General features: G+C 60.9%; 1 protein-coding gene across 1 annotated transcript; it reads left to right on the forward strand.

Annotated features, from left to right (window-relative positions):
* Positions 1 to 862: 862 nt before the first annotated feature.
* On the forward strand, positions 863 to 7,780 carry LOC309685705 (ceramide synthase-like). Its single transcript, XM_082501435.1, has 4 exons — positions 863 to 942; positions 4,041 to 4,260; positions 5,855 to 5,950; positions 7,494 to 7,780. The coding sequence occupies exons 1-4, from the start codon at positions 884 to 886 to the stop codon at positions 7,764 to 7,766; spliced, it is 648 nt and encodes a 215-aa protein (XP_082357561.1). The 5' UTR covers positions 863 to 883; the 3' UTR covers positions 7,767 to 7,780.
* The last annotated feature ends 18,111 nt before the right edge of the window (positions 7,781 to 25,891 follow it).

Consider the following 25,891-nt stretch of genomic DNA (forward strand, 5'->3'; position numbering starts at 1 on the left):
GGGAGGACAGGGAGGGGGACAGGAGAGGGAGAGGGGTGGGGGGGACAGAGACTGGGATGGGGACAGGAGAGGGAGAGGGGGGGACAGAGAGGGAAGGGGACAGGAGATGGGGGGACAGGGACAGGGATGGGGACGGGGACAGGAGAGGGAGGACAGGGGTGGGGACACGGAGGACACGGAGATGGGGACAGGGATGGGACGGGGACAGGGAGGCCACGGGGTGGGGACAAAGAGGGGACAGGGAGAGGGATGGGGAGGGGGACTGGGAGAGGATTGGGAGGGGGACAGGGACAGGGAGGGGACAGGGAGGGGGACAAGGAGGGGACAGGGCAGGGACAGGGCCGGATGTGGCACAAGGACAGGGAGGGGACAGGGCTGGATGGAGATGGGGGGAATGGGAGGGGACAGAGATGGGGACGAAGCTGGGGACAGGGATAGGGATGGGGCTGGGAGGTGACAGGGCTGGATGTGGCACAGGGACAGGGAGGGGACAGGGAGGGCCGGAGGATGGGGACGGCGTGGGGACAAGGACAGCGCAGGCAGGGCACGGGGACAGCGTGGGGACGCTGTGGGGACGGGGATAGGGACAAGGCCGGCAGGGGGATGGGGACGGGGATGGCGTGGGGAGAGGGAGGGGACATGCAGAGGGATGGCGCGGGGACAAGGACAACCCGGGGACGGGGATTAGCATGGCACATGGACACTGACGGCGCCGGGGCCAAGGGCGGCTTAGGGACGGGGACGGAGGTGGCAGGGGGTGGGGACACCGCGGGGACATCACGGTGGCGACAAGGGGGGGGGGGTGGCCCTCATGTCCCCTCATGTCCCCCCCGTGTCCCCCCCCCCCCGTGTCCCCAGGCTGGTGTCCTCGGTGCAGGCGGTGATGGCCTCCACGGCCGGCTACATCATCTCCTCCTCCTGCCACCACGTCATCGACGACCAGTGAGTCACGGGGGGGGGAAGGGGGACACCCCACCCCCCCCCCACCCCCCCCCAGCACCCATGGGTGCCCCAAATATAGCGCCCCCCCCCCCCAAACCCTCCCCATAGCGGTTCAGCACCGGAGCAGTGGACAGCGCCCTCTCCCTTTTTGGTTTGGGGGGGGGGGGGGGGGCGCTCCGGGACCATTTTTTGGGGGGGGGCTTTTTGGGGGGGGGGGGAGGGGCCTCCTAGGTCCCTTTGGGGGGGGGAGGGGGGAGGGGCGTCCCGGATGTGGGTCCCTCCCTGAGATGTGGCCTTTAATAAGGGGGGGGGGGGGGGGGGGATTAAGCGGGAGCAGCTGCGCGAGGGCTCAGCCGGGATTAACCTGTGGGGCTTTTTTTGGGGGGGGGGGGGGGGGGGGGAGGGGCCTCCTGGGTGTCTGGGACCCCTCTGGGGAGGGGGGAGGGGGGAGGGGGGAAGGGAGGGGGGGGAAGGGAGCCACGCGGGTCCCAAATTGGGGTCCTCAAAGGGTCACCCCCCCCCACCTCCGAGGGGTTGATAATGGGGAGACCGGACACGTGGGGATCCCCAAATTGGGGGTCCCCTAATGTCTGAGTGCCCCAAATTGGGGGTCCCGGATGCCTGCGTCCCCCCAAGGGGGGGGGGGACAATGTGCCCCCAGACCCCCGTGTCCCCCCAAATTGGGGTGCCCAAGGTCCCCCCAAACGCCCGTGTCCCCCAAATTGGGGTCCCGAATCTCCCGCGTCCCCCCAAATCGGAGTCCCCAAGGTCCCCCCAAACGCCCGTGTCCCCCAAATTGGGGTCCCGAACCTCCCGCGTCCCCCCAAATTGGGGTGCCCAAGGTCCCCCCAAACGCCCGTGTCCCCCAAATTGGGGTCCCGAACCTCCCGCGTCCCCCCAAATTGGGGTGCCCAAGGTCCCCCCAAACGCCCGTGTCCCCCAAATTGGGGTCCCGAACCTCCCGCGTCCCCCCAAATTGGGGTGCCCAAGGTCCCCCCAAACGCCCGTGTCCCCCAAATTGGGGTCCCGAACCTCCCGCGTCCCCCCAAATTGGGGTGCCCAAGGTCCCCCCAAACGCCCGTGTCCCCCAAATTGGGGTCCCGAACCTCCCGTGTCCCCCCAAATTGGGGTGCCCAAGGTCCCCCCAAACGCCCGCGTCCCCCAAATTGGGGTCCCGAACCCCCTGTGTCCCCCCAAATTGGGGTCCCCAAGGTCCCCCCAAACGCCCGTGTCCCCCAAATTGGGGTCCCGAACCTCCCGTGTCCCCCCAAATTGGGGTGCCCAAGGTCCCCCCAAACGCCCGTGTCCCCCAAATTGGGGTCCCGAACCTCCCGTGTCCCCCCAAATTGGGGTGCCCAAGGTCCCCCCAAACGCCCGTGTCCCCCAAATTGGGGTCCCGAACCTCCCGTGTCCCCCCAAATTGGGGTGCCCAAGGTCCCCCCAAACGCCCGCGTCCCCCAAATTGGGGTCCCGAACCCCCTGTGTCCCCCCAAATTGGGGTCCCCAAGGTCCCCCCAAACGCCCGTGTCCCCCAAATTGGGGTCCCGAACCTCCCGTGTCCCCCCAAATTGGGGTCCCCAAGGTCCCCCCAAACGCCCGTGTCCCCCAAATTGGGGTCCCGAACCTCCCGCGTCCCCCCAAATTGGGGTGCCCAAGGTCCCCCCAAACGCCCGTGTCCCCCAAATTGGGGTCCCGAACCTCCCGCGTCCCCCCAAATTGGGGTGCCCAAGGTCCCCCCAAACGCCCGTGTCCCCCAAATTGGGGTCCCGAACCTCCCGTGTCCCCCCAAATTGGGGTGCCCAAGGTCCCCCCAAACGCCCGCGTCCCCCAAATTGGGGTCCCGAACCCCCTGTGTCCCCCCAAATTGGGGTCCCCAAGGTCCCCCCAAACGCCCGCGTCTCCCAAATTGGGGTCCCGAACCTCCCGCGTCCCCCCAAATTGGGGTGCCCAAGGTCCCCCCAAACGCCCGCGTCCCCCAAATTGGGGTCCCGAACCTCCCGCGTCCCCCCAAATTGGGGTGCCCAAGGTCCCCCCAAACGCCCGTGTCCCCCAAATTGGGGTCCCGAACCTCCCGCGTCCCCCCAAATTGGGGTGCCCAAGGTCCCCCCAAACGCCCGTGTCCCCCAAATTGGGGTCCCGAACCTCCCGTGTCCCCCCAAATTGGGGTCCCCAAGGTCCCCCCAAACGCCCGTGTCCCCCAAATTGGGGTCCCGAACCTCCCGTGTCCCCCCAAATTGGGGTGCCCAAGGTCCCCCCAAACGCCCGCGTCCCCCAAATTGGGGTCCCGAACCTCCCGTGTCCCCCCAAATTGGGGTGCCCAAGGTCCCCCCAAACGCCCGTGTCCCCCAAATTGGGGTCCTGAATCTCCCGCGTCCCCCCAAATTGGGGTCCCCAAGGTCCCCCCAAACACCCGTGTCCCCCAAATTGGGGTCCCTCAAAGTCCCCCAGACGCCTGGGTCCTCCCAGTTGGGGTCCCAAACCTCCTGTGTCCCCCCAAATTGGGGTCCCCATGGTCTCCCACATGCTGGGGTCCCCCCAATGGGGTGACACTGGGTCCCCAGACAGCTGGGTGCCCCAAACTGGTGTCCCCAAGGTCCCCCCAAACACCCATGTCCCCCAAATTGGGGTCCCCCGAAGTCCCCCAGACGCCTGGGTCCTCCCAGTTGGGGTCCCCCAAGGCTCCCCAGATGTCTGGGTCCTCCCAGTTGGGGTCCCAAACCTCCTGTGTCCCCCAAATTGGGGTCCCCAAGGGTCCCCAGACGTCTGGGTCCCCCAAATTGGGGTCCCAAAACGCCTGTGTCCCCGCAGTTGGGGTCCCCAAATGCCTGGGCCCCCCCCAAGGGGGTGACACCAGGTCCCAGGACACTTCTGTCCCCAAAATTGAGGTCCCCAAGGTGTCCCCAAATTCCTGGGTCCCCCAGATTAGGGTCTCCAGACACCTGGGTCCCCCCAGGAGGGTGACAATGGGCCCCCAGACCCCTGTGTCCCCCAAATTGGGGTCCCCAAGGTCTCCTGGGACACCCGGGTCCCCCCAAGGGGGTGACAGGGGGTTCCCCGGCCGCCGGGCTCCCCTGATGTCCCCTGATGTCCCCCCCCAGGCACTGGCTGGCGGGGGCGTACCCCCAATTCGCCGTCCCCTACTTCATCTACGACGTCTACGCCATGTTCCTGTGTCACTGGCACCGGGGACGGGTGAAGGGACACGAGGTGGCACCTCCCCCGTCCCTGAGGGCGGCCGCTGGCGCCTACCTGCGCAAGGACCTCCTGATGGTGCTCCACCACGCCGCCATGGTGCTCGTCTGCTTCCCAGTGGCCACCGTGAGTGGGGAGGGGGACATCAGGGCTTTAGGGACACTTTGGGGACCCTTTGGGGACACAGGGATATGTTGGGGCCATGGGGTTGGATGGAGGGCTGTCACCTTGGGATGGACGTGGTTATGGAGGTCCACCATAGCTCCGTGGCGCTCGTCTGCTTCCCGGTGGCCACTGTGAGTGGGGACGGGGCCGTCAGGGCTTTGGGGACCCTTTGAGACCCTTTGGGGACACACGGATACGTTGGGGCCACGGGGTTGGATCAGGGACATGGGATGGAGGGCCATCACCTTGGGATGGACGTGGTTATGGAGGTCCACCATAGCTCCGTGGCGCTCATCTGCTTCCCGGTGGCCACTGTGAGTGGGGACGGGGCCGTCAGGGTCTTGGGGACACTTTGGGGACCCTTTGGGGACACACGGATACGTTGGGGCCACGGGGTTGGATCAGGGACATGGGATGGAGGGCCATCACCTTGGGATGGACGTGGTTATGGAGGTCCACCATAGCTCCGTGGCGCTCATCTGCTTCCCGGTGGCCACTGTGAGTGGGGACGGGGCCGTCAGGGTCTTGGGGACACTTTGGGGACCCTTTGGGGACACACGGATATGTTGGGGCCACGGGGTTGGCTCAGGGACGTGGGATGGAGGGCCGTCACCTTGGGATGGACATGGTTATGGAGGTCCACCATAGCTCCATGGTGCTCATCTGCTTCCTGGTGGCCACCGTGAGTGGGGACGGGGCTGTCAGGGCTTTGGGGACCCTTTGGGACACTTTGGGGACACACGGATATGTTGGGGTCATGGGGTTGGATGGAGGGCTGTCACCTTGGGATGGACGTGGTTATGGAGGTCCACCATAGCTCTGTGGTACTCATCTGCTTCCCGGTGGCCACCGTGAGTGGGGAGGGGGACGTCAGGGCTTTGGGGACACTTTGGGGACACTTTGGGGACACACGGATATGTTGGGGCCATGGGGTTGGATGGAGGGCTGTCACCTTGGGATGGACGTGGTTATGGAGGTCCACCATAGCTCTGTGGTGCTCGTCTGCTTCCCGGTGGCCACCGTGAGTGGGGATGGGGCTGTCAGGATTTTGGGGACACTTTGGGGACCCTTTGGGGACACACGGATATGTTGGGGCCATGGGGTTGGATGGAGGGCTGTGACCTTGGGATGGACGTGGTTATGGAGGTCCACCATAGCTCTGTGGTGCTTGTTGACATCCCCATGGCTGTAGGGATGGAGGTGGGGACATTTGGGGACAATGGGATGGGTTGGGGACACTCAGGGCTCTGGGATGGGGACACATCCGCTTGGGGTGGACGTGCTCATGGAGGTCCACCACGACCCTGTGGTGCTCATCACCTTCCCCACGGCCATGGGGAGCGGGAATGGGGATGGTGTCCCCTTGGGGCCACCTCAGGGCCACCTCAGGGCTGTGGGGACACCTCGGGGACAGCGGGAGATGGGGACAACCCGGGTTGGACACCCCCATCCCCTCATCCTCTAATCACCCCATGGCCTTGTGTCACCTCTGTGTCCTCGTGTCACCCTGTCCCCTTGTCCGTCCCCCCCCCCCGTGTCCCCCGTGTCCCCCCAGCTGTGGCGCCAGGGGAAGGGTGACTTCTTCTTGGGGTGTCTCCTCATGGCCGAGCTCAGCACCCCCTTCGTCTGCCTCGGCAAGGTCCTCATCCTGGTGAGTACGACCACCGAAGGTGGCCACAGGGCCCCGACCCCACGGGCCACCAAGGAGGACACCTTGGGTGGCCAGGGGGCCTCCAAAGCCTTTGGGTCCTCATACCGATGTTGGGTGGCCATGGGTCCTTCAAGCCCTGGGTGGATGTGGGGTGGCCGTGGGTCCCTCAAACCCTGGGTAGATGTGGGATGGCTATGAGTCTCGCAAGCCCCGTGTCCCCAGGAGACCATCTTGGTTGCCCATGAGTCCCTCAACCCCCGGTTAGATGGAGATGACCCCCACCTCCCCAAGCCGTGGTGCCCCCAGGAGAACATCAGAGGTCTCCATGGGTCCCTCCACCCCATCCCCACGTCGGGTGTCCAAGTCCCCAACCAATGTCCCCAGGAGAGCATCTCAGGTGTCTACGTGTCCCTCAACCCCCCGCTAGATGGAGATGACCCCCACCTCCCCAAGCCGTGGTGCCCCCAGGAGAACACCTGAGGTCTCCATGGGTCCCTCCACCCCTGAGGTGCCCATCCCCACGTCGGGTGTCCGAGACCCCAACCCATGTCCCCAGGAGACCATCTTGGTTGCCCATGAGTCCCTCAACCCCCGGCTAGATGGAGATGACCCCCACCTCCCCAAGCCGTGGTGCCCCCAGGAGAACACCTGAGGTCTCCATGGGTCCCTCCACCCCTGAGGTGCCCATCCCCACGTCGGGTGTCCGAGTCCCCAACCCATGTCCCCAGGAGAACATCTCAGGTGTCTACGTGTCCCTCAACCCCCGGCTAGATGGAGATGACCCCCACCTCCCCAAGCCGTGGTGCCCCCAGGAGACCATCTCAGGTCCCCGTGGGTCCCTCCACCCCATCCCCACGTCGGGTGTCCTCGAGTCCCCAACCAATGTCCCCAGGAGACCATCTTGGTTGCCCATGAGTCCCTCAACCCCCGGCTAGATGGAGATGACCCCCACCTCCCCAAGCCGTGGTGCCCCCAGGAGACCATCTCAGGTCCCCGTGGGTCCCTCCACCCCATCCCCACGTCGGGTGTCCTCGAGTCCCCAACCAATGTCCCCAGGAGACCATCTTGGTTGCCCATGAGTCCCTCAACCCCCGGCTAGATGGAGATGACCCCCACCTCCCCAAGCCGTGGTGCCCCCAGGAGACCATCTCAGGTCCCCGTGGGTCCCTCCACCCCATCCCCACGTCGGGTGTCCTCGAGTCCCCAACCAATGTCCCCAGGAGACCATCTTGGTTGCCCATGAGTCCCTCAACCCCCGGCTAGATGGAGATGACCCCCACCTCCCCAAGCCGTGGTGCCCCCAGGAGACCATCTCAGGTCCCCGTGGGTCCCTCCACCCCATCCCCACGTCGGGTGTCCTCGAGTCCCCAACCAATGTCCCCAGGAGACCATCTTGGTTGCCCATGAGTCCCTCAACCCCCGGCTAGATGGAGATGACCCCCACCTCCCCAAGCCGTGGTGCCCCCAGGAGACCATCTCAGGTCCCCGTGGGTCCTCCCCTCCCCCCTCCCTCACCCTCCCCCTCTCCCCTCCCCCCCCGCAGTACCAACGCCAACACACGGCTCTCCACAAACTCAACGGGGTGGCCCTGCTGCTGACCTTCCTCCTCTGCCGCGTCCTCCTCTTCCCCTACCTCTACTGGGCCTACGGCCGCCACCGGGGCCTCCCGCTGCTCCGCGTGCCGGCGGCGCTCCCCCCCGCCTACAACCTCGCCGCCGCCGCCATGTTGGCGCCGCAGCTCTACTGGTTCGCTCTCATCTGCCGGGGGGTCTGGCGCCTCTGCCGCCCCCCTCCCCCGCCCCCGCAGCCCCCCTGAGCCCCTCCTCCTCCTCCTCCCTCCCACCCCCCCCCTCCTCCTTTTGGGCCCCACACCGCTATGGGGTGAGATTGGGGGGGGGGGGGAGGGGTTGTGTGGGGCAACCCACCGGTGGGGAATGGGGGGAGGGGGGGTTGGGGGGTGTCTATGGGGCAGCCCGAGGTGTCTATGGAGGTTCTTATGGGGTAATCGGGGGGGTCTATGGGGCAGCCCGGGGGGGGGGGGGGGTCTATGGGGCACCCCATGGTCTCTATGGGGCACCCTGACCTCCCTATGGGGCACCTTGGGGCATCTATGGGGCAGCCTGGGGGGTCTATGGGGCAGCCCGGGGTCTCTGTGGGGCACCCTGACCTCCCTATGGGGCACCTTGGGGCATCTATGGGGCAGCCTGGGGTCCCTATGGGGCACCCTGAGGGGTCTTGGGGCACCCTGACCACCCTATGGGGCACCTTGGGGTATCTATGGGGCAGCCTGGGGGGTCTATGGGGCACCCTGACCACCCTATGGGGCACCTTGGGGCATCTATGGGGCAGCCTGGGGGGTCTATGGGGCACCTTGGGGGGCCTTGGGGGATCTATGGGGCACCCCATGGTCTCTGTGGGGCACCCCGGGGGGTCCTGGGGGGTCTATGGGGCACCCCATGGTCTCTATGGGGCAGCCTGGGGGGCTCTATGGGGCACCCCATGGTCTCTATGGGGCAGCCCGGGGGGGGCTGGGGGGTCTATGGGGCACCCTGACCTCCCTATGGGGCACCCTGGGGTATCTATGGGGCACTCCGGGGGATCTATGGGGCACCCTGGGGGGTCCTGGGGGATCTATGGGGCAGCCTGAGCTCCCTATGGGGCACCTTGAGGTATCTATAGGGTGCCTATGGGGCACCATCTATGGGGCAGCCCGGGGGGTCCTGGGGGATCTATGGGGCAGCCCGGGGGTCCCGTGTCGCTATGGGGCGCGCTGCCGTCCCCGTGTGTCCCCACACCGCACAGGCACCCCCGGGCGGGGGGTGGGGCTGGTGCCCCCCACGCCTGTCACCGTCCCCACGGGGTCCCCGGGGTGTCACCGTCCCCCGGGTGTGTGTCACCGTCCCCACGGGGTCCCCAGGGTGTCACTGTCCCCACGGGGTGTGTGTCACCGTCCCCACAGGTGTGTGTCACCATCCCCACAGGGTGCCTGGGGTGTCACCGTCCCCCGGCTGTGTGTCACCGTCCTCATGGGTGTCCCCCGGGGTGTCACTGTCCCCACAGGTGTGTGTCACCATCCCCCGGGTGTCCCCAGGGGTGTCACTGTCCCCACGAGTGGGTGTCACTGCCCCCAGTGGTGTGTGTCACCGTCCCCACGGGGTCCCCGGGGTGTCACCGTCCCCCGGGTGTGTGTCACCGTCCCCACGGGTGTCCCCAGGGCTGTCACCGTCCCCACGGGTGTGTGTCACCATCCCCAGGGGTGTGTGTCACCGTCCCCACGGGGTCCCCGGGATGTCACTGTCCCCCGGGTGTGTGTCACCGTCCCCCGGGTGTCCCCAGGGGTGTCACTGTCCCCATGGGTGGGTGTCACTGCCCCCAGTGGTGGGTGTCACCGTCCCCACGGGGTCCCTGGGGTGTCACCATCCCCCGGGTGTCCCCAGGGGTGTCACTGCCCCCAGAGGTGTGTGTCACCGTCCCCAGGGGTGTCCCCAAGGGTGTCACCGTCCCCCGGGTGTCCCTAGGGGTGTCACCATCCCCCAGGTGTGTGTCACCGTCCCCTGGGTGTCCCCAGGGGTGTCACTGTCCCCACGAGTGGGTGTCACTGCCCCCAGTGGTGGGTGTCACCGTCCCCACAGGGTCCCCGGGGTGTCACCGTCCCCCGGGTGTGTGTCACCGTCCCCACGGGTACGTGTCACCATCCCCCGGGTGTCCCCAGGAGTGTCACTGCCCCCAGAGGTGTGTGTCACCGTCCCCTGGGTGTCCCCCGGGGTGTCACTGTCCCCACGGGTGTGTGTCACCGTCCCCACAGGTGTGTGTCACCGTCCCCACGGGGTCCCTGGGGTGTCACCGTCCCCACGGGTGTGTGTCACCGTCCCCACGGGGTCCCCGGGGTGTCACCGTCCCCCGGGTGTGTGTCACCATCCCCACAGGGTGCCTGGGGTGTCACCATCCCCCGGGTGTGTGTCACCATCCCCTGGGTGTCCCCAGGGGTGTCACTGTCCCCATGAGTGGGTGTCACTGCCCCCAGTGGTGTGTGTCACCGTCCCCTGGGTCCCCCGGGTGTCCCCAGGGGTGTCACCGTCCCCACGGGGTCCCCAGGGGTGTCACCGTCCCCCGGGTGTCCCCAGGGGTGTCCCCATCCCCGGGTGGGGGTGTCACCGCCCCCAAGGTGTCACCGTCCCCAGGGGTGTGTGTCACCATCCTCAGGGTGTCCCCAGAGGTGTCCCCATCCCCGGGGTGGGGGTGTCACCGTCCCCCAGGTGTCCCCAGGGGTGTCCCCATCCCCGGGGTGGGGGTGTCACCGTCCCCCGGGTGTCCCCAGGGGTGTCACCGTCCCCGCGGGTGTGTGTCACTGTCCCCCGGCTGTCCCCGTCCCCTCCCCCGCGGCCGCCACCGCCGGACCCTCATTAAAGACCTTTGGGGACGTCACCGGTGTCCTCCTTTCTGGGGGGGGGTGGGGGGAGGGGCAGCGCCGGGGACCGCGTGACATCACCCACCAGTACGGCCTCCTCCCCCCTCCCAGTACAAACTGGGTCCCGCTCACTCCTCCCAGTACAGAGGCTGTCCCACGTCCCACCAGGGGCAAAGGTCTTCTCCAGAGCTTTGGTGGCCCTCGTGGTGGCTCCTCCTCCTCTTCCTCGGTGGCCCTCGTGGTGGCACTTAGACCCGGAGAAGGTCCCAAGGGCCACCATGGGGCGGGGGGTGGGGGGTGACGGAGGAGAAGACCCCTCCCACGAGGGCAGCAGAACCTCGAGGTGACACCCAATGGGGGGAGAGAAGAGGAGAGGGTGAAGGTGGTGGAGCTCATGTGGTCAAAGGTCACCGTAGGGTGGAGCCAACCTCTGGAGATCCGCCCCCCCAAAGCTCTTCTGGGATCTTCTCTCCCAGTCTGGTGACCCAGTTGGGATCGTGGTGGCCACCCACAACCACCCGACCTTGGAGACCGTCCACCTTCTCGCTGGTGGACCACTGGGCGGTGGAGAACGCTGAAGTTCTCAAGAACTTGGTTGCTTCAGTCTTCACTGGTGACCACCACGGACCTCCGGAGGAGATCTGCCCCACCACGGACCTCCAGGGGGAAGATCTGCCCCACCACGGACCTCCAGGAGGTGGCGGTGGGGATCTGCTCCACCATAGATCTCCAGGGGTTGAAGGTGGAGATCTGCCCCACTGTGGACCTCCAGGGGGAGATCTGCTCCACCATGGACCTCTGTGGGCTGCTGGTGGAGATCTGCTCCACCATAGATCTCCAGGGCTTGAAGGTGGAGATCCGCTCCACCGTGGACCTCCAGGGGGAGATCTGCCCCACCGTGGACCTCCAGCAGGTGGCGGTGGGGATCTGCTCCACCATAGATCTCCAGGGGTTGAAGGTGGAGATCTGCCCCACCATGGACTTCCAGGAGGAGATCTGCTCCACCGGGTACCTCTGTGGGCTTCAGGTGGAGATCTCCTCCATGGATCTCCAGGGCCTGAAGGTGGAGATCTGCTCCACTGTGGACCTCCAGGGGGAGATCTGCTCCACCGTGGACCTCGGTGGGCTTCAGGTGGGGATCTGCTCCACCATAGATCTCCAGGGGTTGAAGGTAGAGATCTGCCCCACCGTGGACCTCCAGGGGGAGATCTGCTCCGCCATGGACCTCTGTGGGCTTCAGGTGGAGATCTGCCCCACCGTGGACCTCCAGCAGGTGGCGGTGGAGATCTGCTCCACCATAGATCTTCAGCGGCTGAAGGTGGAGGTCTGCTCCACTGTGGACCTCCAGGGGGAAATCTGCCCCACCATGGACCTCCAGGGGGAGATCTGCTCCTCCATGGACCTCCAGCAGGTGGCGGCGGGGATCTGCTCCACCATAGATCTCCAGGGGTTGAAGGTGGAGATCTGCCCCACCGTGGACCTCCAGGGGGAGATCTGCCCCACCATGGACCTCTGTGGGCTTCAGGTGGAGATCTGCTCCTCCATGGACCTCCAGCAGGTGGCGGTGGGGATCTGCTCCACCATAGATCTCCTGCGGTTGAAGGTTGAGATCTGCTCCACCGTGGACCTCCAGGGGGAGATCTGCTCCACCATGGACCTCTGTGGGCTTCAGGTGGAGATCTGCTCCTCCATGGACCTCCAGGAGGTGGTCTGCTCCCCCATGGACCTCCAGGAGGAGATCTGCTCCACCATGGACCCCTGTGGGATGCTGGTGGAGATCTGCCCCACCATGGACCTCCAGGAGGTGGTCTGCTCCCCCATGGATCTCCAGGAGGAGATCTGCTCCACCGTGGACCTCCAGCAGGTGGCGGTGGGGATCTGCTCCACCATAGATCTCCAGGGGTTGAAGGTGGAGATCTGCCCCACCATGGACTTCCAGGAGGAGATCTGCTCCACCATGGACCTCTGTGGGCTTCAGGTGGAGATCTGCTCCACCATAGATCTCCAGGGCTTGAAGGTGGAGATCTGCTCCACCGTGGACTTCCAGGGGGAGATCTGCCCCACCATGGACCTCCAGGAGGAGATCTGCTCCACCGTGGACCTCTGTGGGCTTCAGGTGGAGATCTGCCCCACCGTGGACCTCCAGGAGGAGATCTGCTCCTCCATGGACCTCCAGGGGGAGATCTGCTCCTCCATGGACCTCCAGCAGGTGGTGGTGGAGATCTGCTCCACCATAGATCTCCAGGGGTTGAAGGTGGAGATCTGCCCCACTGTGGACCTCCAGGGGGAGATCTGCTCCACCATGGACCTCTGTGGGCTGCTGGTGGAGATCTGCTCCTCCATGGACCTCCAGGGGGAGATCTGCTGCACCATGGACCTCTGTGGGCTGCTGGTGGAGATCTGCTCCACCATAGATCTCCAGGGGTTGAAGGTGGAGATCTGCTCCACCATGGACCTCCAGGGGGAGATCTGCCCCACCATGGACCTCTGTGGGCTTCAGGTGGAGATCTGCCCCACCGTGGACCTCCAGGAGGAGATCTGCTCCTCCATGGACCTCCAGCAGGTGGTGGTGGAGATCTGCCCCACCATGGACCTCCAGGAGGAGATCTGCCCCACCATGGACCTCTTTGGGCTTCAGGTGGAGATCTTCCCCACCGTGGACCTCCTACGCCTCCCCCCTGCGCCGACGGGTGCCGTGAAACCACCCCTCTCCCCCTCCCCCCCCCTCCCCATCCCGCACCTCATTCCGGAATGAGGTGGACACGGAATGACGGACGCGGTGGGGGAAGAGCTCTCGGTGGGAGTGGTGCTGCGGAGGTGGACCCGGAATGACGGACGTTGATGGAGTCAATGGTTTGGGAAGAGCTGACGGTGGGAGTGGTGCTGCGGAGGCGCCCACGGAATGGTGCGACGTTCCGGTGGGAACCAGAGAACCTGAGGTCAGGGTAAGGAAGAGGAGAAAGGTTTAGTCCGACCAACCCGTGGAAGTCTCTCCAGATCCGTCACCTCAAGTGGCACCGGGAACGTCAACGCCCCCTGACGCTCACTCCGAGGGGAGCCCGGCAGCATGCGACTGCCCGGCAGGTGTCTGACCTTAACCCCACCCAGAACCCGACCCAGAACCCGACCCAGAACACGACCCAACCCGACCCATAACCAGACCCATAACCCAACCCAACCCATAACCCAACCCAACCCATAACCCAACCCGACCCATAACCCAACCCTACCCATAACCCAACCCAACCCATAACCAAACCCAACCCATAACCAAACCCAACCCATAACCCAACCCAACCCTACCCATAACCCAACCCAACCCTACCCATAACCCAACCCATAACCCAACCCAACCCATAACCCAACCCAACCCAACCCATAACCCAACCCAACCCGACCCATAACCCAACCCAACCCATAACCCAACCCAACCCTACCCATAACCCAACCCAACCCATAACCCAACCCAACCCATAACCCAACCCGACCCATAACCCAACCTTACCCATAACCCAACCCAACCTGACCCATAACCCAACCCAACCCATAACCCAACCCAACCCATAACCCAACCCAACCCTACCCATAACCCAACCCAACCCATAACCCAACCCAACCCATAACCCAACCCGACCCATAACCCAACCTTACCCATAACCCAACCCAACCCAACCCATAACCCAACCCAACCCATAACCCAACCCAACCTGACCCTTAACCCAACGCTCCCCATAACCCAACGCTCCCCATAACCCAACCCAACCCATAACCCAACCCAACCCTACCCATAACCCAACCCAACCCATAACCCAACCCAACCCATAACCCAACCCAACCTGACCCATAACCCAACCCTACCCATAACCCAACCCAACCCATAACCCAACCCAACCCGACCCATAACCCAACCCTACCCATAACCCAACCCAACCCATAACCCAACCCAACCTGACCCATAACCCAACCCAACCCATAACCCAACCCAACCCATAACCCAACCCAACCCGACCCATAACCCAACCCTACCCATAACCCAACCCAACCCATAACCCAACCCGACCCATAACCCAACCTTACCCATAACCCAACCCAACCTGACCCATAACCCAACCCTACCCATAACCCAACCCAACCCATAACCCAACCCAACCCAACCCATAACCCAACCCAACCCATAACCCAACCCAACCCTACCCATAACCCAACCCAACCCATAACCCAACCCAACCCATAACCCAACCCGACCCATAACCCAACCCGACCCATAACCCAACCTTACCCATAACCCAACCCAACCCAACCCATAACCCAACCCAACCCATAACCCAACCCGACCCATAACCCAACCCGACCCATAACCCAACCCTACGCTGAACATAATACCTTAAAACTAACCCCAACCATTACCTGACCTTGGCCCTGCCCCGACCCCGGGCGAAACCCTGCCCCCAACCCTAACCTTAACCTTACCCTACCCAACCCCCAACCCCAACCTAACTGAAGTCTAACCCCAAACCAGCCTAATCTCTACTTAAACCTTAACTAACCCTGACCTAACGCTTCTCCTAACCCATCTCGCAAAGCCGACACCACCTGTGTAGCGACCCGGCCAGGTCGGAGAGTTGGCCGGAGAGGAACCTACCGAAATTCAAGAAGGTTAAAACGTAGGGTGCTGCATCTGGGAAGGAATAACCCCACGCGGCAGTACAGGTCGGCGAGCGGCTCTGTGGAAAGGGACTTGAGAGTCCTGGTGGCCAACAGGATGGCCACGAGCCAGCAATGTGCCCCGGTGGCCAAGAAGGCCAACGGTATCCTGGGGGGCATCAAGAAGAGTGTGGCCAGCGGGTGGAGGGAGGTCATCCTCCCCCTCTGCTCTGCCCCGGGGAGGCCACATCTGGAGTACTGCGTCCAGTTCGGGGCTGCCCAGTTCAAGAAAGACAGGGATCTGCTGGAGAAGGTCCAGCAAAGGGCTACGGAGATGATGAGGGGACTGGAAGATCTTTCGTATGAGGAAAGGCTGAGGGAATCGGGTCTCTTGAGTCTGGAGAGAAGAAGACTGAGGGGGGATCTTATTAATGCTTTCAAACACTTAAAGGGAAGATGCCAGCGGGATGGGAGGAGTCTTTTTTCAGTGGTGCCCATTGATAGGACGAGGGGTAACGGGCGCAAGCTTGAACATAGGAAGTTCCATCTTAACGTGAGGAGGAACTTCTTCACTTTGAGGGCGGCAGAGCGCTGGCAGAGGCTGCCCAGAGAGGGGGGGGAGTCTCCCACTCTGGAGCCGTTCCAAAACCACCTGGATGCCGTCCTCTGCCACTGCTGGAGGTGCCCCCGCTCTGGGAGGGGGGGTTGGACTGGATGATCTCCACAAGTCCCTTCCAACCCCGACCTCTCTGTGATTCTGTGAAATTGGATTTGAAGGGTGGCCTGTTCGGTGGATGAAGGACTGGTTGGATGGTCCCATCCAGGAGGTAGTGGTCCAACGGCCTCACGTCCAGATGGAGACTGGTGACAAGTCCCTCAGGGGTCCGTACTGTTCAATACCTTCATCAAGGACGCAGGCAGTGGGATCGAGCGCCCCCTCAACAAGTATGCTGAGGACACGGCGCTGAGTGGTGCGGTTGACGCTCCCAAGGGACGGGATGACGGGATGTCATCCGGAGGGACCCGGACAGGCTCAAGAAGTGGATCCGTCTGAACAGCACGAGGTTCAAGAAGGCCAAGCCGTGGGTCCTGCAGCAGGGTCGGGCCAATCCCTGATCTCCATACAGCTTGGGGGATGAAGGGACGGAGAGCAGCCCTGCCGAGAAGGACTTGGGGGTTCGGGGGGGGGGGGGGGGGGGGGATGAGAAGTTGGACATGAGCTGGCGACGTGCGCTCGCAGATCACAAAGCCACCGGTGTCCTGGGCTGCCTCAAAAGAAGGGTCACCAACGGGACGAGGGAGGGGCATTCTGCCCCTCTGCTCTGCTTTGGTGAACCCCCACCTGGAGTGCTGCTCCAGCTCCGGAACCCTCAGCACAGGAGAGACACGGACATGGTGGAGCGGGTCCAGAGGAGGTCACAAAGAGGCTCCGAGGACTGGAGCCCCTCTGCGGTGAGGACAGGCTGAGTTGGGGGTGTTCAGTCTGGAGAAGTGAAGGCTTCGGGGAGACCTTATCGTGACCTTCCGGTATCTAAAGGGGACCTACAGGAGAGCCGGGGAGGGACTCTTTTTAGCCGGACCTGTTGCGATAAGACGAAGGTTGAGGGCTTTGAACTAAAAGGGGAGAAAATTAACACTCGTTATAAAGACCTTTTTAACGATGAGGGTGGTGAGACACCGGCCCGGGTTGCCCAGAAGAGGTGGGAGATGCCCCATCCCTGGAGACATTCCAGACCAGTTTGGCCGAGGCTTGGAGACAACTCATCCAGTTGAAGGTGGCCCTGCTCGTGGCGGGGGAGGGGTTGGACTAGATGACCTTTAATGGTCCCTTCTCAACCCAAACCATTCTATGATTCTAACCGGAACCGGTTTTTACTGGGAAGGGACCAAGTCTATACTGGAAGGGTTTAACGAAATACAGTTTGAAATGGTACGGTGCCCAGTCGTACTGGGAAGGGGATGAGAGGATCCAGTTTATACTGGGAGCGCGCTCAGCTTGTACTTGGAGGGGTTAAAGAGGACCAGTTTGTAGTGGGAGGGGCCAAGTCTATACTGGTAGGGGTTAAAGCAATCCGGTTTGGACTGTGACAGAGCCCAGGCTGTAGTGGGAAGGGGCCAGGGGATCCAGTTTGGACTGGGACAGGATACAGTCTGCACCAGGAGGGAACCAGGGGATCCAGTCTGTACTGGGAGAGGGTCCAGTCTGTATTTGGGAGGGATAAGTGGATCCAGTTTCGACTGGGAGGGGGTCCAGGGGAACCATTTTGCACTTGTACTGAGAGGGGGTCAGGGGGTCAAGTTTGTACTGGTGCGGGACCCAGTGTGTATTGAGATGGTATAAGGAATCCAGTTTGTACTGGGAACTTCCCAATCTGTACTGGTAGTGGTTTACAGGATCCCGTTGTTACTGGGACAGGGCAAGTCTTTACTGGGAGGGGATCAGGGGCTTCAGTCTGTCCTGGGAAGGGCCCGGTCTGTACTGGGAGGTGCTAAAGGGATCCAGTTTGTACTGAGACGAGGCCCAGACTCTGCTGGGATGGGGTCAGAGAATCCCATTTCTACGTGGAGAGGGCTCAGTCTGTACTGGGAGGAAACTGGGGGATCCAGTCCGTACCGAGACGATGCCCAGTCTGTACAGGGCAGTGTTAAAGCCATCCGGTTTGTACTGGTACGCAGAGTAGTCTGCACTGGGAGGTGGGCTTTGGACTAGGAAGAGGCTCTGTCTCCACTGGGAGGAGTTAAAGGGATTCTGTTTATACTGGGACAAGGCCCCTTCTGTACTGGGAGGGAATCAGGGGATCCAGTTTGGACTGGGACAGGGCCCAGTCCGTCCTGGCATAAGTTAGAGGATCCAGATTGTATTGGAGGTGGCCAGTTGGTACTGGGTGGGGACCGGGGAGTCCATTTTGGACTCGGCATTGGCCCAGTCTGTACTGGGAGGGGGTAAAGGGATCCAGTTTCTGTTTGGACGGAGCCCAGTCTTTACTGGCAGGTGTTTAAGGGATCCAGTTTAGAATGGGACAGAACACAGTCTGTACTTGGAGGGGTTAAATGGAGTAATCTCTATTCGTTGACAGTCAGTTCCGTACTGGGAGGGGATCCAGTTTGTACTGGGAGGGGATCCAGTTTGATACCAGGAGGGGACCCAGTCTGTACTGGGAGGGGGCCACAGCACCTAGTTCGTACTGCCACGGGGACCAGTCTGTAGTGGGAGGGGTTAAGGGGTTTGGTGTGTACTGGGAAGGGCGCAGTGTGTACTGGGAGGGTTTAAAGAGATAAAGTTTATAAGGAATGGGGCCCAGTGGTTACGGGGAGGGGGCCATGGGATCCAGTTTGTACTGGCAGCTGACCCAGTTTCTGTGTGGAGGGGATGAGGCGGTCGAGTTTGTACTGGGACGGGAACGTTTTTTACTAAGAGGGGATCGAGCGATCCAGTTTGTATTAGGAGAGGGCCCCATCTCTACTGGCAGAGGTTGAGGGGATCCACTTCGTACTGGGTCATGGCCCAGTCCCTACTGGGAGGGGTTGAGGAGATCCACTTTCTCGTGGGACAGGGCCCAGTCTGTCATGGGAGGGGTTAAAGGGATGCAGTTTATACTGGGAGAAGGCTCAGTCTGTACTGGGAGGGGATTGGGGATCCAGTTTGTGCAGGGACGGGGCCCGGTCTTCTCGGCTTTGGTTCAAAGGGCCCCATTTTGGACTTGAAAGGGGCCCAGTCTGTGCTGGGAGGTTGCCAGGAGATCCACCTTGTACTTGGATGGTGCCCAGTCTGCATTCCGCGGGGATCAGGGGATCCCACTGATACCGGGATGGGGCCCAGTCTATACTGGGACGCGTTAAAGGATAACTCGAGCATAACTTCCTGACGCAGCGGGAGAGGGAGCGGAGGAGGGCAGCGCCCGGCCGGAGGTGCCAACAGCGAAGGGCTTGTGGGGGACGTGAGGACTGGAGGCCGTCTGGGGCGTAGCGATGGTGAAAGGACAGAATTAGCGATTTTTGGAGAAGTCAGGAGGAGGGGCAGCAGAACTGCCAGCCGGGACTTCCGGAGGGCGGGTTTTGGCCTGTTTAGGGGTGTGGTTGACAGAGTCCCTTGAGAGGAAATCCTGAAGGGCGAAGGAACCCGGGAAGGCTGGAGGTCCGTCAAGAAGGAACTTTTCGAGGCAGGGGAGGAGGCTGTCCCCCGCGTGCCGAAAGAGGAGCCGTCAGGGAAGGAGACCTGGCTGACCAGAGAGCTTTGGCTGGAGCTGAGGGGAAAAAAAAAAAAAAAAAAGGAGTTTATGACAGTCGGAAGAAGCGGTAGAAAATTCGGTTGGAGGGCCAGGATGTCAGGAGGTCGTGCGGGGAGCAAATCAGAAGGGCCTAAAGCCCAACTAGAAATCAATCCGGCCGCTGCCGTGAAAGACAAGGCGAAATGTTTCGGTAAATACCATCACCAACAACCGGAGGGCGAAGAAGAAGCTCCGTCCTTTGTTGGATGCGGAGGGAAACACGGTGAGCGGGGGGATCGAGGAAAAGGCTGACGGTACTTAACGCCTTCTATGCCTCAGTCTTTAAGAGTAAGACCAGTTGCTCTCTGGGGCCCCAGCCCCCCTGAGCTGGAAGACAGAGGCGGGGAGCAGAATGAAGCCCCCCCCCAATCCAAGGGGAGATGGTGAGGGATCTGCTACACCCCTTAGAAATACACAAGTCTATGGGGCCTCATGGGATCCGCCCAAGGGTACTGAGGGAACCGGCGGGAGCGCTCAGCAAGCCGCTTTCCATCATCTATGGGCATTCCTGGCTAACTGGGGTGGTCCCGGTTGACTGGAAGATAACAAACGTGGCGCCCATCTACAAGAAGGACCGGAAGGAGGACCTGGGGAATCGGAGGCCTGTCAGTCCGCCCTCGGTGCCGGGAAAGGTTACGGAGGAGATCATCCTGAGTTCCATCATGCGGCACGTACAGGACAACCAGCCAACACGGGTTGATGGAAGGCAGGTCCTGCTGGAGAAACTGGACCTCCTTCTATGACGGGGTGACCCGCTTAGTGGATGAGGGAAAGGCTGGGGGTGGTGTTTACTTGGACTTTAGTGAAGCCTTTGACACTTTTTCCCCCAACATTCTCCTGGAGAAACCGGCTGGAGAGGCGTGCGTCTCACTGGGTAAAACACTGGCTGGACGGCCGGGACCAAAAGGCGGTGGTGAACGGAGTTCAATCCAGTCGGCGGTCGGTCACAAGCGACGTTCCCCGGGGCTCAGTACCGGGACCGGGTCTCTTTATCAACAACGTAGACAAGGGGATGGAGTGGCCCCTCAGTAAGTTGGCAGACGACACCAATTAAGGTGGGAGCGTTGATCTGTTTGAGCGTAGGAAGGCTCTACAGAAGGATCTGGACCAGCTGCATCCACGGACCGAGGCCAATGGTGTGAGGTTCACCAGGGACAAGTGTCGGGTCCTGCCTTTGGGTCACACCAACCCCATGGACGCTACAGGCTTGGGGCAGAGGGGCTGGAAAGCTGCCCATCGGAAAAAGACCTGGGGGTGTTGGTGGCCAGAAGCGTGCCCAGGTGGCCAAGAAGGCCGACGGCATCCAGGTTTGGACCAGGAATAGCGGTGGCGAGCAGGATTAGGAAAGCCATCGTCCCCCCGGTGAAGCTCCACTATGAATTCTGCGTTCAGTTTTTTGGCCCCTCACTTACAAAAAGGCCATCGAGGTGTTGGAGGGCGTCCAGAGAAGGGCAACGGAGCTGCTGGTGAGGGGTCTGGAGGACACGTCTGGTGAGGAACGGCTGTGGGACCTGGGGGGGTTCAGCCTGGAGAAGAGGAAGGCTGAGGGGAGACCTTCTCGCTCTCTACGTCTCCCTGAAAGGACATCGTAGCGAGGTGGGGGTCGGTCTCTTCTCCCGAGTAATGAGCGAGAGGACCGGAGGAAACGCCCTCGAATTTCTCCAGGAGACGTTTAGATTGCGTGTTAGGAAAAATTTCTTCACCTAAAGGGTTTTCGAGCACCGGAACGGGCGGCCCACGGAAGTGGTTGAGTCACCGTCCCTGAAGACAAGTAGAAGTGGCACACGGGGACACGGTTTAGCGGTGGACTTGTCCGTGTAAGGTTTACAGTTGGACTCTACAATTTTAAAGGTCTCGTTGTCAAATCCCCGGGTTTTGGGTAGAAGTAGGATGCGAGAGCACCGCGCTTTCGGAAACTCGCGAGCGTGGAGCCCTCACGAGGGAGTCGCTGTTTTCCGGGAACGGAATCCGGATGAAACGATGGAGGATAGAACAGAGAAGGGTTGGTTGAGGCCAACGGTCATAGAAACCTGTCCCGCGTCGGTGACGCCGCTTAGAACCCCCCTCCTTTACCCTTCCCGCCTTGATTTAAATATCAAGACCCACATGAATAGATATTAATAGAAATAACCATCGATTGTGTGGATATGGGCGTCAACACTAATAAATAACGAAGGGACCAATCGGTGAAACCCAAACCCATAAGATGCATTCGGGAACTACGCGTGACCCAAACTGACTGTAGAACAACGTAGCTTTGAAGGACCTCTCGAGAAAGCGAGGAGTTGTAGGCCCGGTTCGTAAACCGAGAACATCTTCTGGAGGTTCCAAAATTAACGGGGGGGGGGGGTGGGGGGGTGGGGGTGGAACTCTCTGACCAAGCTGAGCACGCGCAAGGATCGGCTTCAACCAGCCGGACAGAGCGAGGAAGACTACGGATGACCACCAGAGGACCCCGGATGACCACCAGAGGACCCCGGATGACCACCAGCGGACCCGAAGGCGCGTGCGTGTCACGGAAAAATGTACGTATCTTAATGAGTTCTCGGAAGTGGGATGGCAACGTTAATTATTTCTCGGAAATGTGACGAATATGTATAGTTTGATTGTATAGAATTTCGGTAGCGGAGCAACTCGGTCCGCACAGTAGGCACGAAGAAGCGGCTGCGTCCTAAACTTCTTAAATTTAGGCTTAGAAATTTGCTTCTGCCCATATTTTTTCTTTTTTTTTTTCTTTTTTTTGGCGATTCGAAACCATTGTGCGATTCCTTTGGGACTCCGGACTTGGTTTTGTCCTTACCCCTTTTTTTTTTTTGGGAAGTCTGAAGGTTTCACAGATTTTTCCTACTTTTGCCCTCGCTCACCCTCACACCCCACCCGCCCCCAGGAAGAGCCCTGAGCCACCAGTGAGGGGCAGGACCTGCCTTCCCAGGGCCTGGGGAGAAGGAGGGGGGGGTGGGTCAGGATTTGGCCTTTCTACCGCATCACCCAAACCGAGGGGTTCCTCAGCATGACAGCCACCGGCACTCCGCCTTTGCCTACCTGCAACCGCGGCCTCGTTATCTCCTCTAACGAGCTCATGGGGAGGCTTTGGCAGTAACGACCCTCGGTGGGGCCAATCGAGGTTTTCGGGTACTTCGGGTTTTGCTTCTGGTTTCTTGTGCGCTTTCTTCAATCTTCTCTCAGCGTCTGAGGCTCAGGGACTCAGCACCAAACACACGGCGGGGCTCACCAGAAGGCAGAAAGCCTTAAGGTGTTCGTCGTTCCTGTCCTCTCCTTCCCATCTTCAAGACTTCTACAGCCAATCGGAGAGGTTTCAGAGCGTAGTTAAGGAGGGGATTTCAAAGCGCACCAAATAAAACCGCCTTTTTCGTTTTAAAGGATATACTGCGTTACTCCTGATTGTCACTTTTGATGGCGATAAACCGTCCTCCGATTGTTCTGGATACAGAGTGTCCCTTCAGGAGGTTTGGACGAGGAGGAGAAGAAGTCCCCGGAGGTCTGACGCTGGAGGACAGCTTTGCTCTTCCCCTCCCCACCCTCCCCGTGGCTGACATTGGCCACCTGGGACTGACACCACCGGTCCTTGCCTCAGCCTTCTCCGCTGAGGTCTGCAGTTGGATGTCACAGCCCCACTGCCCCATCTCCCACCAGCGCTCCTCGGAGCCCGGGCTGCACCCAGGCGAACTTTTCCCGGTTGTAAGAAAAGAAAAAAATAAAACGTAATCGGTTTTCCTAAACAAGAACACACCCTCCGCCATCCCACCCTCAGGACGAGCTTCCTCCTGACGGGACTTCTTTTCCACAAGGGGAATTCTCAGGAGAAATAGATTAGGAAAATGGATAAAAAGGCAGAGATAAACGTAATTAAAGAGGTGGCTGAGGAGACAACGAGGCTGTTGAAAGACGGGCAAAGTTTTAACTCCCCGAAGGTCAAAGCAGCAGCGTAGGCGAGAAGGACCTGAATGAAGAAGGAGTAAGGGGAGGAGAACATTGGCGAAGAACGGAGAGGAATATCCCTTTTTGGAAGGTCACGGGATCGGCAGAGGTCTCCGGTGAGAGAGGACAAGCAAGCGTTGCGCCCGTCTTTGAAAGAGTCCGAACGCGCGACCCCGGGGGAGCCACCGGCTCTCCAAGCTCACTTTGGTGAGGAGCGTTGGGCCGTCAGTCAAGAGTCCTCCCTGGTGACACTTCCGGGCGCCAACACCGGAAGAACGTATCCAAGAAGCATCAACGTGGATTTCTTGGAATAGACTCATAGAATTGCTGAGGTTGGAAGGGACCTTTATGATCATCCAGTCCAACCGTTAACCTCACCTGACAAAACCACTTCTAAACCACCTCCCCGAGTACCACCTCTACCCTTTTTTTTAAACCCTTCCAGGGACGGCGAATCCACCCCCTCCCTGGACAGCCTATTCCAATGCTCGACAACCCTTTCAGTGAAAAAACCAAATTCCTAATCTCCAATCGAAACCTCCCCTGGCATTACTTGAACCCATTTCCTCTCCTCCTATCCCTTGTCGCCAGGGAGAAGAGGTCAACCCCCCACCTCGCCACAACCTCCTTTCAGGTAGTTGTAGAGGGTGAGAAGGTCTCCCCTCGGCCTCCTCTTCTCCAGGCTGAACACCCCCAGGTCCCTCAGCCCTTCCTCGTAAGATTTGTCCTCCACACCCCTCACCAACTTCGTTGCCCTTCTCTGGACCCGCTCCAACACCTCAATGTCCTTCTTGTCGTGAGGGGCCCAAAACTGAACGCAGTACCCGAGGTGGGGCCTCACCAGTGCCCAGTACAGGGGGACGATCACTGCCCCAGTCCTGCTGGCCACACTGTTCCTGATACGGGCCAAGATGCCGTCGGCCTTCTTGGCCACCTGGGCACACTGCCGGCTCATATTCAGCCGTCTGTCCACCGACACCCCAGGTCCTTCTCCCCCGGGCAGCTCTCCAGCCCCTCCGCCCCACGCCTGTAGCGTCCATGGGGTTGTTGGGCCCCCAAGTGCAGGACCCGGCCCTTGGCCTTGTTGAACCTGAAACCAGGTCGAACCTAAAGCCTCGTTGAACCCTGTGCTTACGGAAATAAGCGCAAATGAAGAGTGGCCTAAAAGCGGAATTCAACGGACTACTGAAAGAGAGGCCGATTTTAACTGCCCGAAGCTCAAAGCAGCACTGGGATTGGTTGAGAGGTGTCTGAATGACGAAAAGGGGAAGGGGAATGCAGAGAGCAATCGTAAGCGCTTCTGTGCACGTGCGCTGCTGGAAAGGTGCCTTCAGACATGGCCACTTCCTTTAGGAGAGGTGAAAATACGTGAAAGATGAGGGGGATTAAATGCAGAGCCTGAGAGGGAGAGACAGCGGACATCCTGAAAGCTCCTCGTCTTCATCTCACGGGAGAACGCCAAATTTTTATTAAAAGTATTCTCTTGGTTTAGTCGATGAGGTGGTGCTCGTACGCACGTCAAAATGTCTCGGGCTTCCAGGCAGCGCTCCGCTGTCTCACCGTCAGTACCCAGTGGTACCTCCAGAGGTCCCAGTGTCTCTGAAGCCCGTACCTGGGCCTGGCCGCTGTCCCAGAGGAGCTGCTGGAGATCAGAGCCCCCTGGAAGCTGCAGCCGGAGCCTGGGCAGAGGGTCCCACGCACCTACAGTGGCACCACCGTCCGTGTCCCTGTAACCGCATCCCACCCCGATTTTGTCATCATTTGCCTTTGCAGAGGCGGCACACGAAGCCCCCCCCCGAGATCAGTACCTTAAAACAAGACAGAACCAAGCGAGGAGGAGACCACCACCACCACCGTTTGAAACTTATGGCTCTAAGAGAAAAATTCATTCACTCTGCATCACTCATCCTCTTTCTCGGTTGCTTTATCTCATCGAAATGTTCTTATCGTTTCCATCATCCTGGGACCTACAGCTAATTTTCGTGTCTGGCACAGCCCCCAGGACACTTCCCTTCCCTGGACTGTCCGTGCCACCTCCAAGTCTTGGCACAGAATGAGTCCCACTCGGAGCTGTTGACCACTCTTGCCTGATGGAGGAAAGCAGGCGGTGTGGTTTAGGCTGGGCTGGACACTAAAATGACAGCTCCTGTCTTTCAGCTCTTTCTCTTCCCAGAAAAGAGAGAAAAAGGAGAGATTTATGAGTTTTAAGGAAAACTAAACCGACTGTAATGAAGTATTAAAATAGAACCAAATGATAATAATCTCAATAAAAAGCGAAATGTAAACCATATATAAAAATCCCGCATCGAGCTCCCAGGGTAACGATCATGTCACTGGGAGACACTGGGAACATCCCAGCCTGGTGTCAGCGATGGACGGGAACGGGATTCCGGGTCTGGATTCAGGAACACACAGATCAGGGTCAAAGGCAGATGAAGAGACAGAGTCCTCCTGGGACACCGTCCACTGACGAAAGAGGGCTGATCCTTTGATCCCTCCGCTTTTACCCCGAGCATGAGGCACTGCCCGCTCCTCCCCGCCGGTGCGACCCCTCTACGCCGTTCCGCTTCCCACCCTCCGACGGGGCACGGGACAAAATTCGCTGCCCTTGGGCGTTACGGTGATGAGTAGAAGCAAGAGCCTCTCTGCGGGCCATTTCGTGGCATCAACGACAAACCATCA

The sequence above is a fragment of the Vanellus vanellus genome (genome assembly GCF_965231255.1).
Source record: "Vanellus vanellus genome assembly, contig: HAP1_SCAFFOLD_982, whole genome shotgun sequence".
In the NCBI taxonomy this organism is placed as follows: Eukaryota; Metazoa; Chordata; class Aves; order Charadriiformes; family Charadriidae; genus Vanellus; species Vanellus vanellus.